The sequence below is a fragment of the Aricia agestis genome, chromosome 3 (genome assembly GCF_905147365.1).
Source record: "Aricia agestis chromosome 3, ilAriAges1.1, whole genome shotgun sequence".
NCBI lineage: Eukaryota > Metazoa > Arthropoda > Insecta > Lepidoptera > Lycaenidae > Aricia > Aricia agestis.
The window spans coordinates 12,953,140-12,970,734 of record NC_056408.1 but is presented as its reverse complement, the minus strand read 5'-3'; the positions used below and the strand labels follow the sequence as shown (position 1 = coordinate 12,970,734).

General features: G+C 34.7%; 1 protein-coding gene across 18 annotated transcripts in view; it reads right to left on the bottom strand.

Moving 5' to 3' along the window:
- LOC121725403 (protein tramtrack, beta isoform-like) overlaps positions 1-17,595 on the bottom strand; it is a 554,986-nt gene that overhangs the window by 185,984 nt on the left and 351,407 nt on the right. The window contains exons 5-7 of one of the 18 annotated variants that reach the window (XM_042112322.1): positions 16,776-17,347; positions 9,691-9,693; positions 8,528-8,617 (exon numbers count right to left, since the gene is read on the bottom strand). The exons of 12 other annotated variants lie outside the window; for them this stretch is intronic. In XM_042112322.1, coding sequence (XP_041968256.1) covers positions 8,543-8,617; positions 9,691-9,693; positions 16,776-17,347 — 650 coding nt within the window. In that variant the 3' untranslated portion in view covers positions 8,528-8,542. Of the gene's footprint in view, positions 1-1,364; positions 1,622-3,302; positions 3,560-6,344; positions 6,601-8,527; positions 9,193-9,690; positions 9,694-16,676; positions 17,348-17,595 lie in introns of those variants that run through there. 5 more of the 18 variants (XM_042112359.1, XM_042112361.1, XM_042112358.1 and 2 more) reach the window with 5 other exon arrangements.

The following is a 17,595-nucleotide window of genomic DNA, read 5'->3' as shown; positions in this document are numbered from 1 at the left end:
CCTGAAAAACTTGACGACTTTATTTGTTTGCAGGGAACCTTGAGGGAAATGCCAGATAATTTTGAAGCTCGTGTGGTATTCGGGGGATTATTTTTCCGTCCCAAATGTCGGCCAATATAATTGCACCATGAGACACAATTGAATTCAACCTGTCAGTTTGACGTGTTTGTCTTTTATATATAGCAACTACCAGAGAAAATTTTCAAAAAATTATCAGTATAATACCATGTAGGTTGTACCACGTGACGTCGAATGGTGCAATTCTATTGGTCGATATTTGGGTCGGAAAAATAATCAAAAAAAAAACTACATTCAAAATAATATGTCATCGTACATCACTGATAAGTGCTACGAATAAGATTTATTATTATCATCCATAGGATAAGTATATTATACAATGTGTCCCGACACCGGTGTCCGATCCTTTAATGTATGGCATATTTTATTATAATTATTAACAAATTGGCTTTCAAAAAAAATTGTTCTCCAATTTTTGAAAACAAATACTAATCTGACCAATACTTCATAAGAAAATCGTTATAACTTCTAAACTATACTTATAGCATAGAAGTTATTGCCCGATTAGAATGTCACAAGTGTGACTTTAGAGGAGGGGGCCAGGCCCCCTCATTGTTTATCTCCAAACCAACTAGCAACAGACTAGTTATAGCCACGATTAAACTGCCATGGTCTTAACCGGACCGTAGACCCTTTCGGAAAAAAAATGATAGAAGTATGTACTTAAAGGAATTTATTTAAGATGAAGATTTCCTCTATCTTTTTAAAATCGGGTGCCGGGACACATTGTATAAATTTAAATAATGTTATAAATTAAAAATATTATACTTACTAATAAAAAGCTTTGTAAAGCTTAAAGTTAATAGCTTAAAGCTTGTTAAATGCGTAAGTAGATTCAATTATATTTTGGTATGCACGACTTCTATTACGGAAAAGGGAAGTCTTTCCTATTCTTCTAATTATTAGGTAAGTACTTAGACAAATTGCAATCGATTCTCGAAATTAACGTTTGCAATTTACGGCCGCATTTAGAGACATTTAATTTTTAACTTTCATAGAAGTTGTACAGAAAATGCTTATGGGGGGCTTATATCAAAATCTTCATATTCGTCTCTGAGTGCGGCAGTTAACAAACTTATAACGTAATCATTATATTTGGACGCTGTTAAGCATTCGTGTACTAACCCACATAAAAATTGCGTATTGAGTTATAAATGCAGTTATGTTCTTTAGATGATTTAGAACAAGACTGCATTCAAAATTTATCAACAAAAAAAATTGTGGGTTAGGACACTAATGCTTAACAGCGACCATTTATACAAAGAATAATCTTTTTAAAATATAAGCAACGCGTTCTTATTTCAAAGGCGGTAGAAAATGCCATCTTGGATGAAGAATTTCGGTGGTCCGTGATTGTGGTTGAGATGGGCTCTAGTGACCTCCTTCCGACTGTCGTTGGTGAGTGTGAGCCTGCCCTTACACTGGGATCCGAAGGTACAACTCCAAACGTCAGTTTTGCTGAGCCGTTTGTGGTGATAAAACGTGTACCCGTTGACGATCGCCAGCATTTTGCCACATGGTTTGGTCGCCCAATTCAGAATTACTGAAATAAAAAAGTATGTTTAGTATATTTTACATTAAAGGGATCTATCTAAAAGTGTTGACTTAAAATTTGACTAAGAATTACAAAATATTAACCTTTTGTAATCCTATAACCCATTCAATATTAATTTAAGATTATGAAGACAGGAGTGGAATGAAGAAATATAAGTTAATAATAAGAAATTTATTTACAAAACAGTAAAAGCTTTACTAAACTAAATATAATATAAATAAAACTATATTACATTAAGTATTATAATCTACTATATATTGTAATCTACGAATTAGAGATCAGATACACAGATCTAACACTAATAATATAAGTAAGGTTAAATGTTAAATGATGTAATTTTATGATTTAACACTAACTAGCTAACTTGACCGAGCTTTGCTCGGTATTCGATAAAACACGAATTAAATGACATTTTCTAAAAATGATTCCTAGCTAGATCGATTTATCGCCCCCGAAACCCCCTATACTAAATTTCATGAAAATCGTTGGAGCCGATTCCAATTATATATATATATATATATATATATATATATATATATATATATATATATATATATATATATATAATTGGAATTGAAATATATATATATATATATATAATATATATATTATGTAATATCTTTTAATTTTAAACGAGCAATTCTTGTATATATATATATACAAGAATTGCTCGTTTAAAATTAAAAGATATTACATAATCTACTAAATTTCATGAAAATCGTTGGAGCCGATTCCGAGATTCCAATTATACAGTGTGTAACAAAAATAAGTGATAATACTTTAGGGTGTGTACTTGTTCCTTGTAGAGAGTTCACTGTGAAAGTAGCAGCGCTGAAAGACGAAATTTTTTTTCACTTTTGTATGGGCAAGGGCCCGAGCGTCACGAGTTTCCCCATACAAAATTGAAAAAAAGTTTTGTCTTTCAGCGCTGCTACTTTTACAGTGAACTCTCTACAAGGAACACGTACACACCCTAAAGTATGATCACTTATTTTTGTTACACCTTGTATATTATTATATTATACAAGAATTGCTCGTTTAAAGATATAAGATATAATAATTTTAGTATTTACATTTTTCATAATAAGTGTACATAATTATAACTAGCTGTTTGACCGAGCTTTGCTCGGTATTTGATAAAACACGAATTAAATGACATTTTCTAAAAATGATTCCTGGCTAGATCGATTTATCGCCCCCGAAACCCCTTATATACTAAGTTTCATGAAAATCGTTGGAGCCGATTCCGAGATTCCAATTATATATATATATATATATATATATATATATATATATATATATATATATATATATATATATATATATATATATATATATATATATATATATATATATATATATATATACAAGAATTGCTCGTTTAAAGATATAAGATAAGATATACACAAGGTAGATACGAGCAAAATTCGAGGGACCTATATATTATAGTATACTTTTTTATATCTATATTGCACTACGTATATAATATGCGTCTACCTTAAATATTACTATCCTTTGATAGAATTAGGTTTGAATAAAAAACAGATTGTGGACCGACGTAATTTTGTCGGATTACCAGCCGACAAATCATTACTAGCCTTGATTTGCTATAAGTGCTATAACTAGGCTATAACAGAATTTATAGACATGCTATTAAGCTTTATACCTAACATCACATTTACATTTAAATTTTCATATACAATCCGTTTTTAATAACAAAAGTAGACGGAGGGTGGTAGTGTAGGAGATCAGCTTTCTTTATTTTTCCATTGATGTTGGACAGGATGAACCTCGCCTTGCAGATGTTGGTACCTCTGGTGCACCTCCATATGCTGGAGCTCATGCACTTCACCCCACAGTAGTAGGAGTAGTCGTCGATAACAGCCAAGTCTTTGCCATTTTTGGTCTTCACCCAGCGTATACCAACTGAAAGAATAAGCTGTGTCAAATGAAATGCTTAAACTATAAACGTACCTACTATCTGAAAATAAAATAAAGTAATTATTGAAAATAAATTTTTTTATTGAAAAGAAAATAGGGGACCATATTGTTAAATATAAGTCCCAACTAACTTTTTACAATGTATATAAAATAAAACTGGGAAGGGAAGGCAATAGGGGAGGATAGGGAAGGGAATTGAGCCTCCGGTAAACTCACTCACTCGGCGAAACACAGCGCAGGCACTGTTTCACGCCGGTTTTCTGTGAGAACGTGGTATTTCTGTCGAGTGGTCGAGCCGGCCGTGCTTCTTCCGGAAATTTTTCACTGCATCCTAATTTACAGTCGCAAGGCCCAAGGGGGACCCATGGTTCTCTGTTGATCTTTATTTTTGGGCGACAAGGGAATCATTGGTGGATTTGAGCTGTTACGGGGAGGATCTGCTGATAGGACATACAAAAACTTCAAGTATTGTATAGACAGAAAAATTAAACCCGGAACAATGTTGCAGACACTGCTAGCTTATTTAGGGCCTATTTCACCACTTCCTGATAAGGCTATCCACCAATTAACTTGACAGATCAAGTATGGAGAATCTGTCAAAAAAGTTGTGAATAAAAATATTAGGCACTTTATCAGTAGTGAAACAGGCACTTAGAATTGTATGAAGGGGTTCCGCAATTAAATAAACATTTAGTATTGTGTATTATATATTAAAAAATAAAAGCTACAATAAAGAAATGTAAAGTCAAGCCAGTTAACAAAAAAATAATTACTTTCGGAAATCTATTAAGCTATTTGAATGTTCTTTGTACTTACACGACTTTGTAATAAATAGATAAATTAGATTCATAAATTCAATCAACCAGTATGTTATTCTAAATTTTACATTATTATTTGATTTCTCACATTATATTTTATCTAAGTTTAAAATTTATTTTAAAATTACAATGTAAATGAGATGTCTCCAAGTTAAGAAAGATTAGCCTTATTAAAAATTTGTTTTATTGAATATTCAGGGCGCTAATTAAAAACTATAACGCTAGTGCGTTTCGGAATGTGAGTCAATGATGAGTGATGACTTACATTCCGAAACGCACTAGCGTTTTGTTAACGTTTTTCATAATTAAGCTACAAACAACAACCGCACGCCAAGATTCCTTTTCCCTCCTTCGCTATCAAATTCACACATCCACAACAACTAAAGTCAACACAACTCAACGACTTTACACTTTGAAGTAGATCCCATTGTATATGGTGTGAGGGGTGGGGTTGTGGTTATGATAGATTTTCTGCCTGACGATCTGGAGGTTATCGTCGATGGTGAATCGGGACTTGCATTGGTGTGTGAAGGTGCACCTCCACATACTCGTGTCCGACCTCCTGTACACCAAGTAGAATGTGTACCCGTGGTAGATGGCCAACTTCTTACCATTCACCTTCTCGACCAGTTGAATTGCTCCTGAAATATATTTAACGTCAAATACTGTATTTAAACCTCGTTCTTTCAACCTAACTTAACCTCTTTTTAGTTCTCTTTAGAGGTTTAAAATCTCGTTAACGAAAAAAAAAAACAAAAAACCTCTTGTCATTTAATGAATCAAGCCTTCAAAGGCAAATCAGTCTTATGAAATATTTGGTAGGACTTACTTCCATCACAGCAATTGATTCAAATACAGATGGCGGAACTACGTCTTTTGGTCTGGTTAGGTCAAATCAAGTTCGTCACTGTCAGCTTGACATATCCTGACAAAATCTCGCAGGCCCATTTGCTTATCAATTTATTTGATAAACACTACATTAGACAATATTACAACTTATAATACAATCCACGTTTGATCGTAAACTGCGGCCGTGGGTGGTTGTGTGATATTCTGGATGAGATGATGACACGGTTGTCTGTCATGGAGAAGTAGGATCGGCAAAAGCGGTACATTGTGCACCGCCACCTTGAGCCGTTCACGAAGTTCGTCTGCTGACTGTCCCGGGAAAAAGAGTATCCGTCGACCAGAGCAACCTGACTCCCGTTTGATTTCGGCACCACAACAACTAAAAAAAATTATCCCAGAATGTCTTGGTACAAATATCTTGGTACAAAACTTTAACGCATATTTTACTAGCGAGGCAACGAATGGCGTGCAATGTGCATGTGAAATAAAAAATATCGTCAATATTAAATTACTTAATTATTGACAAAATAACATACATTATTCTAGTAATCGTGGAAGACATAATGAAAAACCTGTGTTATTTGTTGAAGATAGTCAATATTTATGAGCTCCCTCACTTTTATGGTAGTAACCATTTTTCATGGTATAATTAGGAGCCCTGTGCGTATGACATAGGTTCTTCTTAAGTATGGGTAAGTCGGGTGCGCGGGCGCAGACGAACCGCGCCTTGCAGCTCGTCCCTCGGGTACATCGCCAAGATGTCGTCGATAGAGTACTCCTGGCAAAGTAGAAGGTGTACCCGTCAATCAAACCCAGGGTTTTGTTTGCTTTGTTCTTGACCCATTGTACTGAAAATCAATAATTGAATGAACCTTTTAAAAAGAAGCCTCAACAAAAAGCATATCACAATCTTGCTTGACGTATAAGCTCTTTATTCGTACAAAGTATCATAACATATAACGGTACCTAACAGTTTTAAAATTGATAACACTTTTACTGCGGCATATTAAAATCTGGGATGCCAGGTGAAGGACTGAGAACTGAGACTGAGAAGAGACTGAGACTGAGAAGAGTTGGGTAAAAAAAAAACTAAACTGTGCGTCTATATCTCCTGTCATATATTAGGTATAGTCTTGTCAGTTTCAACGTAAACACCCTCGTGTATGACGAATGATGGAGCTGGATGGTCGTGTGTGGGTTGATACTGAATGACCTGGAAGAGAGGGTTGGTGGTGAACTTCCCCCCGCAGTCCGGTTTCGTACAGCGCCACTTCGAAGTCGACGTGTTGGCGTAGTTGTAATATGAGAACCCGCCAAGAATGGCCACGAGACGGCCATCAATATCTGTCGCCCATTGAACTGCCAAACAAAATATATGATGAGTGGTGACGTTTATTGACAGTGACCAGAAAGGTTTATTGACTTACGGCCATTCCCAATATTTGATCTATCTCTGGTTTTGCCCTACTAAAGGTAGGAATTAGGAATAGCTCAAAATTGACATAAAATATATGTCTCTAATGTCTAATGTGAGCTATTCCTATCTCTAGTAGGGCAAAACCAGAGATAGATCAAATATTGGGAACGGCCGTTAATAGAGCCAAGTCTATCTGATACACTCTGACATTGGCAATCCATGAAACTGCCATTAAAGAAGAAGAAGAAGAAGGTTTATTGGAATAGCATATTGCACGCAGCGGATGGTTGCGTAACGTTAAGGATACAGACGTAGTACCTACATAATATGAAATTAAGTAATATTTACTCAGACGTACAGCTCAAACTCGCTAAACCGTCACTATGGCGCTTCATGCAATACGTCGTTAACATCATGAACGAAGAAAGGAACGCGCAGCTTCTCAAACCCACCTCCACCAGCTAAGATACCTGAAGGGGCAAAAGAAGAGGAAAACGAAGCTTGTTAGGACCATCTACTTGCTCAATCAAACGACTACAGTTAATGTGAATGCAACGGTTCCATCCTGCTTAACAAAGTTCAACATCAACAGGCCAGAGCTGAAGAGATGCAAGGTAGATATCTCGGCCCCGAAAACTTCTGAATATAGTTAGCCGGTACTGACTTAACATGGAATTAGTAAGGTGAATTCTAAATAAATCGATATCCAAGTAATAAAAAATTGAATTTATTTACACATACCTCGGAACTACAAGTCCTTCGAAAATGCAGGGTTCCAAAATTTTAGCAACCTTTCATTTTCTTACTAAAAGATGTCATTGTGTTGAAAATCCAAATTATTTATTTCCGACTACATCCATATTTTAGTGTTAGTTCAGCGTGGAGTTAATAAAACAAAATAATTTGGTTATTATGTTTCTTTATTAATATTAATAACTAACAATTTAGTAATAACTAATACGAAACGATTATTCATTATAAAAACGCCAGAAAAAACGAACATCCACACTAATAATATTATAACTGCGAAAGTATGTCAGTTACTATTTCACGCCCAAACCGATGAACCGATTTTGCTGGTCATACCCAGCTACAGCAGGATATACTCCGAGTCCCGGGAAAAAACAAAGGATACTTTTTATCTCGGAAAATGAACGATTTTCGCTCGATAATTGAGAGCGTTATCTAGGAGTTCTAGTACTTAAAGAAAATATAATATCACAAAACGCGTTCTGTTTATTGCATAAAGTTAATATACCTAGCGGAATAGAGAAACAAAGGCCTGAACAAGCGAGATGTCACTATCAGTAAGATTGCAGTTGAAATGCGGTCCGTCTGTGTAGACCCTAAGGATCTATACAGACGGACCGCATTTCAACTGCAATCTAACTGCAAATTGCAGTTCAAGTGCAGTTTGAATGCAGTTGACACGACTGCAATAGAACTGCAAACCAAACGCGCAGTCAGATTGCAGTTCAGTTGCAATCGGCGTGCAGTCGTGTGAACTGTTTGGTTTGCAGTTCTATTGCAGTCGTGTCAACTGCATTCAAACTGCACTTGAACTGCAATTTGCGATTGGATTGCAATTGAAATGCGGTCCGTCTGTGTACACCCTAACATTGCGTGGCAAAAAAGACGTGTGATACATGACAGCAGCACTCTTTTTTTGACGTCCAGTCGGCACGTGCCGCACGTTGACAATTTAATCTCATAGAATTCATGTTCAATCATGCTTGTGTAAGTGTATACGTACACATATTATTATTTTTCACACAGATGAAAACCAATTTCGGTTACGTTTGACAGCTCGAGATTGTTGCTCTATTCCGCTAGGTATATTAACTTTATGGTTTATTGTGCTGAACACTTTGACGTTTTCATCAGTTAAATAATGCGCTGGTTTCTATAGTTACGATCAGAAGTTTCACTATTTTTATGTATTGCTGTATAGACCGACCGCTCGCCCACAGAAAAAGTATTAAGAAACATTCTTTTGCAAACTTCAATTGGCTGCAAAATGTCTTGATCTTCCGTGTTTGATGGTAAATGATATTTAATGGTATAATTGCGATTAAATTTTCTGTCCGTAAGTATCCTTCGCGCAGTCTTCCTCAAAGCGAGTTGAGCTAAATATTTCCACTGCTTTTTTCTGTCGCCTAGTGACCAAAAACTGTCAAAGATATGTTTTCTTTGTTCTTCAGAAAATTTTGTGTGACATTTCAATCGACAACTTTCTGGGCATCGAGCACCCATTTTTTTAGCTTCTACTTTTGTACCGCTTCGGCTTATATAACCTTTTCCTAAACTTCTATTTAATTTTCTTTTGTTATCCAGCCATTCACTTTCGCGCTTCCTCCTTTTTCCTTTACATTTTCTTTCAGAAAATGACGGATTTGTCGAAGTAGAGAATGAGCTACTTGCTTGAGGTGTCGCCACGACGATAGAGTCCAAATCTGGTGATGCAACCGGCTCCTCGTTATCTTGTAAAACAGTCCTACGATCACAATTTAACCATTCAAATGAATGGTCTGGCCCTGAAAATAAAAAAAATGTTAGTGGTTCTTATATTTACATCATATTAAATAATAATAAAACTTAGCTTATTTGTACAAAAACTATAAACAAGAATTGGTCGCTGTTAAACATTTGTGTCCTAACCCACATTTTTTGTAGGTACATTTTGAAAGCAGTCTTGTTCAAAATCATCTAAAGAACATGACTGCAATTCAAACGTTGATAGGTATGTATTTTTTGTGGGTTAGTACTTAGTACACAAATGCTTAAGAGCATCCAATTATAAATTATTTTAGCGACCATCTCACTGAGTTTGTCAATTTTATATACAGAGTGTAACAAAACTAAGTAATATTACTTTAGGGTATGTATATGTTCCTTATAGAGAGTTCATTGTTTCATTAGCAACACTGAAAGACTTTTTTTCACTTTTGTAAGGCCGTGCGTCTCAGCGTCTCGAGTTTCGTCATACAGAAGTAAAATGTTGGTTTTTCAGCGCTGCTACTTTCACAGTGAACTATCTACAAGGAACACATACACACCCTAAAGTATTATCACTTAGTTTTGAATACACCAGCCTATTCGGCACTTTATCAGAAAGTGGTGAAACAGGCCCTTAGACTTAAAAACAAAATAAAATATTAATTTTTTGTTGGTAACTGAATTATATTTTTTCAGTATTTTTTTACAACATTTATATAAAATCATAGAACACTCGAGGTCATTGGTGAGTTATAGTGAGTTGAGAGAATTTATTTTTAATTTAGTTTCAAGGTGTATTCGATAAATTAAAATACATTTAAAGTCTTAAAGAATACTTTAAATATCTCGATATGACACTTTAACGTAGTAATAAGTACGTGTCCCTTATAATATAGAGTTCCCTATAAAGGTAACGCTAAAAGAGTTACTTTTTAACCGACTTCCAAAAAGGAGGAGGTTATATGCATTATGTTCTACTGCCAGGCTGCCAGTTCTAAAAGTTTCAAATATTCTGTCAGAGAACTAAAGATTCAGCTATATCTGGTACCGACTCCAAAATGACGAAGATTGAGTACAGAAATACCTAGTTCAGGTTTAGCCGAATTCGGAAAAAGGCAATATTAGATAAGAAAAATTATTTAATACTTTTTAGTTCATATTATAAGGATGTTATTATTGTTTTTATCTTGGAAGTCGGTTTTCATTTTTTGTTAAAAATAATGACTACTATATTTCTATGAGAAATGCGCCAACATCATGAGTTTGACCGTAAAATAGTTAAAAAATATATTCTTGCTTCTTTACTTACTCAATGAACTCTTTACGTTGTAGAATCATATATTGTGTTATTATGAGGAAATAATTTTTTAAAGTTCATTAATTCATAACAAATATCCTTTAAATAATACAAAATTGAATAAAGATTTCGTTTATTAAGATGTAAATGGTCTCTCTGTTCATCATTACTCTGTACCTATCCTCCTGATACCCGAGCTATAACTGAAATCACTTGCCAATATGGCCGAATGTCCTTTATAAAGCATTAAAATGTTTATGGTGCAAAGGCTGAGGCTTTGCAAGTTAAATAAAACATAAACCAGGGGTTTTCGGGAATTTCACTAAAACAAATGTTTTTTGGTATTATTTGATCATATTGAAGTTTAGGTATTTTTTGTCCTTTGAAAAGGACTTTAGGTCATTATGGCATAAGTAGGTTAGGTGTTTAAGTAATACAAATATTTTTATTTTTTAATATAATCTTAAGTACGTTATATATATAAGTAGTAAGTTAAGTGTCACAAATTGGGTACCAAACATACACATATTTATTTATTTCTACCAAGATATTAATAAATAGTCACAAGACTACCACAAAGGAGCGTCTTGTGGCTGAGCCAGCCCTCGACTGCGAGTGCCACCACATGTACGAACCCGACACCCAGCACGTCGTCTGCCCCGGCCTCGACGACCAATATCCCTGCCTGGACTACGAGCACTACCCCAGCCTCTTGGTGAATTGCTATCAGCGCTGTTGGAACTGCCTTCGAGCCGTCGTCTGCTGAAGATAGGGATTCGTTTATGAAGCGTGTCTCTCAATTAAATCTTCATACTCACTTAAGTCTTCAAACTCGAGTTATTTAATAATTCAGTTATATTGCGGTCTTCTAACGCTGAAAATAATAATTATATATAAATAGAATTATATAACAATATAACATAAATATACTATGTTAAGTACTACGGCCGACATGGATATACAAAGGATCAATTGCACATACTTTAATTTGAAATTGCGTACGAAGTGCCTTTCTAAAGGACTAATTTCTTTACGACAGTTTATTTACTTAATTATGCTTTATTTCTTGACAAAATGATGTAGTTTTGTAAGAATATTTTATAATTTAGAATTCTATAAAATATCTACAATATGACAAGTGAATAAAACAAAAAAAAAGTAAATTTTACTTACTGCGTCGGCCACGCGCCGCCACTGTTGTAAACTCCTGAGCAAATTTCGCGCAAATGAAGGGCACTTATCATGCGATCTCTATCGAAATCCAAGGACAAACTATTGCCATTGGTTAAATTTCATTGGTTGCTAGCATTGGCGGGTCTAATACTTTTTTAGCGGGAAAATACAACTACCCGGGAATTGATACTACATAAAGGTCGGTCGTCCGTTGTCGAACTAAGATGTCAAGAAATACTCGGCCTTTAGAGTATGGTTTATTTAGCACTTTATAAAGGACGCCAGGTGTCAGGAGGCTATATCGAGTTTATCTTGTCATTCTTCAATCACATTATTTCTGAAAATTATAGATTCGACAAAGGCTTGTTATGTACCTACCTAGCGCCTATCAGGATAATTTGCCGCAAAACCTAAAATAAATTTCAGTTGGCTAAAATTGCCTTAACGCGTTATATCTACTATGCTGAATACTTTGACGTCTCCATCAGAGGAACATTCGGCGCTGATTTTTATGCTTACGACGGCCATCGGCTTCTCATATTCCTTGTAGTTTTACAATTTTTATCTATTGCTGTATAAACCGTTTGCTTTCCTACTGAAAAAGTATTAAGAAACATTGTTTTGCAAACTTCAATTGGCTGCAAAATATCTTGCTCTTCCGTGTTTGATGGCAAATGATACTTAATAGTATATTTGCGATTCGATTGTCTGTCCGTAAGTATCCTTCGCTTCATTTTCCTTAAAGCGAGTTGAGCTAAATATTCCCGCTGTTTTGCTCTATCGCCTAGTGACCAAAAACTGTCGAAGATATGTTTTCTTTGTTCTTCAGAAATTTTTGTATGACATTTCATTCGACAAGTTGATGGGCAATTAGCACCCATTTTTTTAGCTTTTACTACTTTACCGTTTCGACTTATATAATCTCTTCCTAAACTTCTATTTAATTTTCTTTTGTTATCCAGCCATTCACTTTCGCGCCTCCTCCTTTTACCTTTACATTTTCTTTTAGAAAACGAAGGATTTGTTGAAGTAGATAATGAGTTACTAGCTTGAGGTGTTGCCACGACGATAGAGTCCAAATCTGGTGATGCTACCGGCTCCTTGTTGTCTTGTAAAACAGAGCTATGGTCACAATTTAACCATTCAAATGAATCACATTGGCCTAAAAATAAAAATAAAATGTTAGTAGTTCATAAATTAATATCACAATATAATATACCTAACTAGTGGTCGCCCGTGGCTCCGCCCGCGTGGATGTCGATTACCGCTGCAAAAAGCCTACCCGGGAAAGACACGGTCAGCAAAATTACTTCCAGGTCAATTCACAGACACTGACACTAACATCGACAACGCAGTCATTATCCACAGACTGCACAGATTGTCTTTCTGAGGATGTTAAGGTTTTTAATGATGGAAATATTTAAAAAGTATTTAAGGCGCTGCCCCTATGGAGATGCCGCAATTTATCGTATTTAGAGCCTTATTAACTCATAATTTGAAAGCTACAAAATTATAATAAAAATACAGCAATAAAATTCAGTATATGAAAATTTCCTATTTTGTTTAATATACTCATGATATCAGCTTCCAAAGTAATACCAATTTATTTAAATTTAAGCATACATTCAGTATCTCCCTAGTTACAAACTACGTTTGTTTGAAACACACACCAATAATGGCACTTTAACATGGTAACAACAGCAACTTATATTACAGGGTGCAATTAATCATTCTGGCCGAATTTAGATACAATATTTATCCTTGTAAAAAAAAATACACGTACTTTTTTTTATTTTATAATCACTCAGTACTACCTAACCTAAGCCCTAAAAAAATTTGCCGATAGAATTCATTGCACCCTGTATAAAGTTCCCTATAAAGGTAAAAGTGCTGAAATAGTAACTTTTGACTACTATGGTTCTTTGAAAAATGCGCCAACATCATGATTTTGACCGTAAACTTTACTTACAAAATTAACTCTTTTTGGGTAATACTTTATATTGTTATACTTTGTAGAATCATATGTATTATTACGAGGAAATAATTGTATTTTTTATGTTTGTGAGTACCGAACAATTAATATCGTATAAATAATACAAAATTAAATAAACATTTCGTTTATAAGGTTGTGAACATGGCCTCTCTGTTAATGATTAATTCATTACTCTGTATGTCGAGTTTAAGCCCGGCCGCATATTGTCCGAAATTTCTGATCAGAAACAGTTGAACGTCTACGCTGTCTCTTACATTTTGTACTGAGCCGAGTTAGCTTGAACTCGCCGGCAGGATATTTCGGATAGTGTGCGGGGTGGCGGCCCGGCGAAATTCAACTGTTTCTGATCAGAATTCGGACAATTTGCGGCTGGGCTAATACGTCATTCTTAATCACATTATTTCTGAAAATTATAGAATCAACAATGGCTTGTTATGTACTATCAGAGAATTTGATTCCTAGGCAGATGGCGGACCTAAGTAATTTGGTCGCGTTAAGTCAAACTCATTCGAATGACAACAGCTAACATTGAATTGACAGAAACCGACCAAACAACGAAGGTCTGTCAACTACAAAGGAATCAATTGAATCAATTTCCTCAGGTATACCCATCTAGCTCCATTTATCGGGCTAGTTTCCCGGTAAACCTAAAATGTCAGTTGGCTACTATTGCCTTAACGCGTTCTATCTACTATGCTGAAAACTTTGACGTCTTCATCAGTGAAACATTCTGCGCTAAGTTTTATGCTTACGACGGCCATTGGCTTCTAATGTTCCTTGTAGCTTCACTATTTTTATCTAGTGCTGTATAGACCGTTTGCTCGCTAACAGAAAAAGTATTAAGAAACATTGTTTTGCAAACTTCAATTGGCTGCAAAATGTCTTGCTCTTCCGTGTTTGATGGTAAATGATATTTAATGGTATATTTGCGATTCGATTGCCTGTCAGTAAATATCCTTCGTTTAATCTTCCTTAAAGCGAGTCGAGCTAAATATTCCCACTGCTTTTTTCTGTCGCCTAGTGACCAAAAACTGTCAAAAATATGTTTTCTTTGTTCTTCAGAAAGTTTTGTATGACATTTCATTCGACAAGTTGATGGGCATTTAGCACCCATTTTTTTAGCTTTTACTAGTGTGCCGTTTCGACTTATGTAATCTTTTCCTAAATTTCTATTTAATTTTCTTTTGTTATCCAGCCATTCACTTTCGCGCCTCCTCCTTTTACCTTTACATTTTCTTTCAGAAAATGACTGATTTGTTGAAGTAGGGAATGAGCTAATTGCTTGAGGTGTTGCCACGACGATAGAATCTGGTGATGCAACCGTCTCCTCGTTATCTTGTAAAACCGAGCTACGATCACAATTTAACCATTCAAATGAATCACCTGGGCCTAAAAATGAAAAAAAAAATGTAAGTAGATCTAAAGTTCAAATGAATAACCTGGGCCTAAAAATAAAAAATAAATGTAAGTGGTTCTAAAGATGTAATAATATATTATTATATAATAATATAAAAAATCAGCTAATCCAAAAAAAGTTAAAATTGGTAGCCGTTAAGCATATTTTGTGTTCTAACCTATAATTTTTTTTATAATTTTTTAAGATGTTGTCTAGTTCAAAATCATATAATGTTCAAAAATATCTAAAGAATTTAAGTAAATACATTTATACCTCAATCGACAAGTTTGTCTCTACGTCAGATAGTTTAGAAGTTATAACGATTTTCTTATGAAGTATTAGTCAGATTAGTGTGAAAGCCTGAGAAAAACTAAAATGGCTGCCATTTTAGAACTGTGAGAGACAGAAAAGTTTAAGAGCCAATTTGTCGATAAAATATGCTATACAATATCATGACATTAAAGACTCGGACACCGGTGTCGGGACACATTGTACAATGATTACTACTATAATTAGTATAGACTTATTGCTAATTTAAGGTTGGTGGTCTCAACTCTTAAATTAAGTGGAAAAAAGTGGAATACTACATGGCACTGCATTAAATAATGAAACGAACATGCTACTATTGACATTTTTATTAAGTAGATATATATGATTTAGACTCAAAAACAAAATAAAATATTTATTTCTTGGTAAAGTAATTTTTTATAACATTTGTATTACCATAGAGTACTTGAGATTATGGTGAGTAATTATAGTGAGTGGAGATAATTAATTTTTAATTATTTTTCAAGGTGTATTTAGTAAATTAAAATAAGCATTAGTTAGTATTTCTCATAGCATAATATTTTAATTATCTCGATACGGCACTTTAACATGATGTTAAAGTGCCGTATCGAGATAATTAAAATATACTATAAGAAATACTAAATAATATGTACATATAATACAAAGTTCCCTATAAAGGTAAAAGTGCTGAAAGAGTTACTTTTGACTACTAGGTTTCTATGAGAGATGCGCTAACATCATGATATTACACAATGAACTCTTTACGGGGAATAATACTATATTTTGTTCTACTTTGTAGAATAGTTTTTTTTATTATGAGAAAATAATAGTATTATTAATTATGTTCGTGAGTACAGAACAAAATTTATCACTAAAATAATACAAAATTGAATAATGATTTATATTAATGAAGTGACCAATGGTCTCTCTGTTAATCATTACTCTTTATATCGAGTTTAACACTTCATTCTTCAATCACATTATTTTTGAAAATTATAGAATCGACAAAGGCTTGTTATGTACTATCAGAGTAGTTGATTCCTAAGCAGATGGCGGACGAAGTACTCGTAATTTGGTCGCGAGTCAAACCAATCCGACCGACAGCTAACATTGAATTGACAGAAGCCGACCAAACGACGTAGGTCTGTCAACTGCATAGGAATCAATTTCCTCGGGTATACCTATCTAATGCCATCAATCGGGCTAGTTTGCCGCAAAACCTAAGTGTCAGTTGCCTAGTATTGCCCTAACGCATTCTATCTATTAGGCTGCGTATCCACCGGAGCTGAGCTAAGCTACGTTGTGAGAAATGTGTTTTTAAGAACCTATAGATTAGCTCATCTCCTGTGGAAACGCAGCCTTATGCTGAATTCTTTGACGTCTTCATCAGTCAAACATTCTGCGGCAGCCTTCGGCTTCTAATATTCATTGTAGCTTCACTATTTTTATCTAGTGCTGTATAGACCGTTTGCACGCCCACAGAAAAAGTATTAAGAAACATTGTTTTGCAAACTTCAATTGGCTGCAAAATGTCTTGCTCTTCCGTGTTTGATGGTAAATGATACTTAATGGTATATTTGCGATTACATTTTCTGTCCGTTTGCATCCTTCGTGCAGTCTTCCTTAAAGCAAGTTGAGCTAAATATTCCCATTGCTTTGCTCTATCGCCTATTAACCAAAAACTGTCGAAGATACGTTTCCTTTGTTCTTCAGAAACTTTTGTGTGACATTTCAATCGACAAGTTTCTGGGCATTTAGCACCAATTTTTTTAGCTTTTACAAGTGTACCGTTTCGACTTATGTAATCTTTTCCTAAACTTCTATTAATTTTTCTTTTGTTATCCAGCCATTCACTTTCGCGCCTCCTCCTTTTACCATTATATTTTCTTTTACAAAACGAAGATTTTGTTGAAGTAGAGAGTGAGCTACTTGCTTGAGGTGTTGCCACGACGATAGAGTCCAGATCTAGTGATGCAACCGGCTCCTCGTTGTCTTGTAAAACAGAGCTACGATCACAATTTAACCATTCAAATGAATGACATTGGCCTGAAAAAATAACAAATGTTAGTGAAAGCAGCTCAGCAAATTTTTACAAAAAACTACAAACAATACAGTTATTGTTTGTAGTTTTTTGTAAAAATTTGCTGAGCATGCAATGCAAACTTAAGTCTTTTAAGGCGGCGCCTTGATGATTTGGCTGTAGCGATTTCGATTTTTCTCAGCAATCACTAAAGCTAAGAAATTAAAGTTCATTGTCAGTATTCATCATGTCTTTGTCTTTAAATTACCCATAG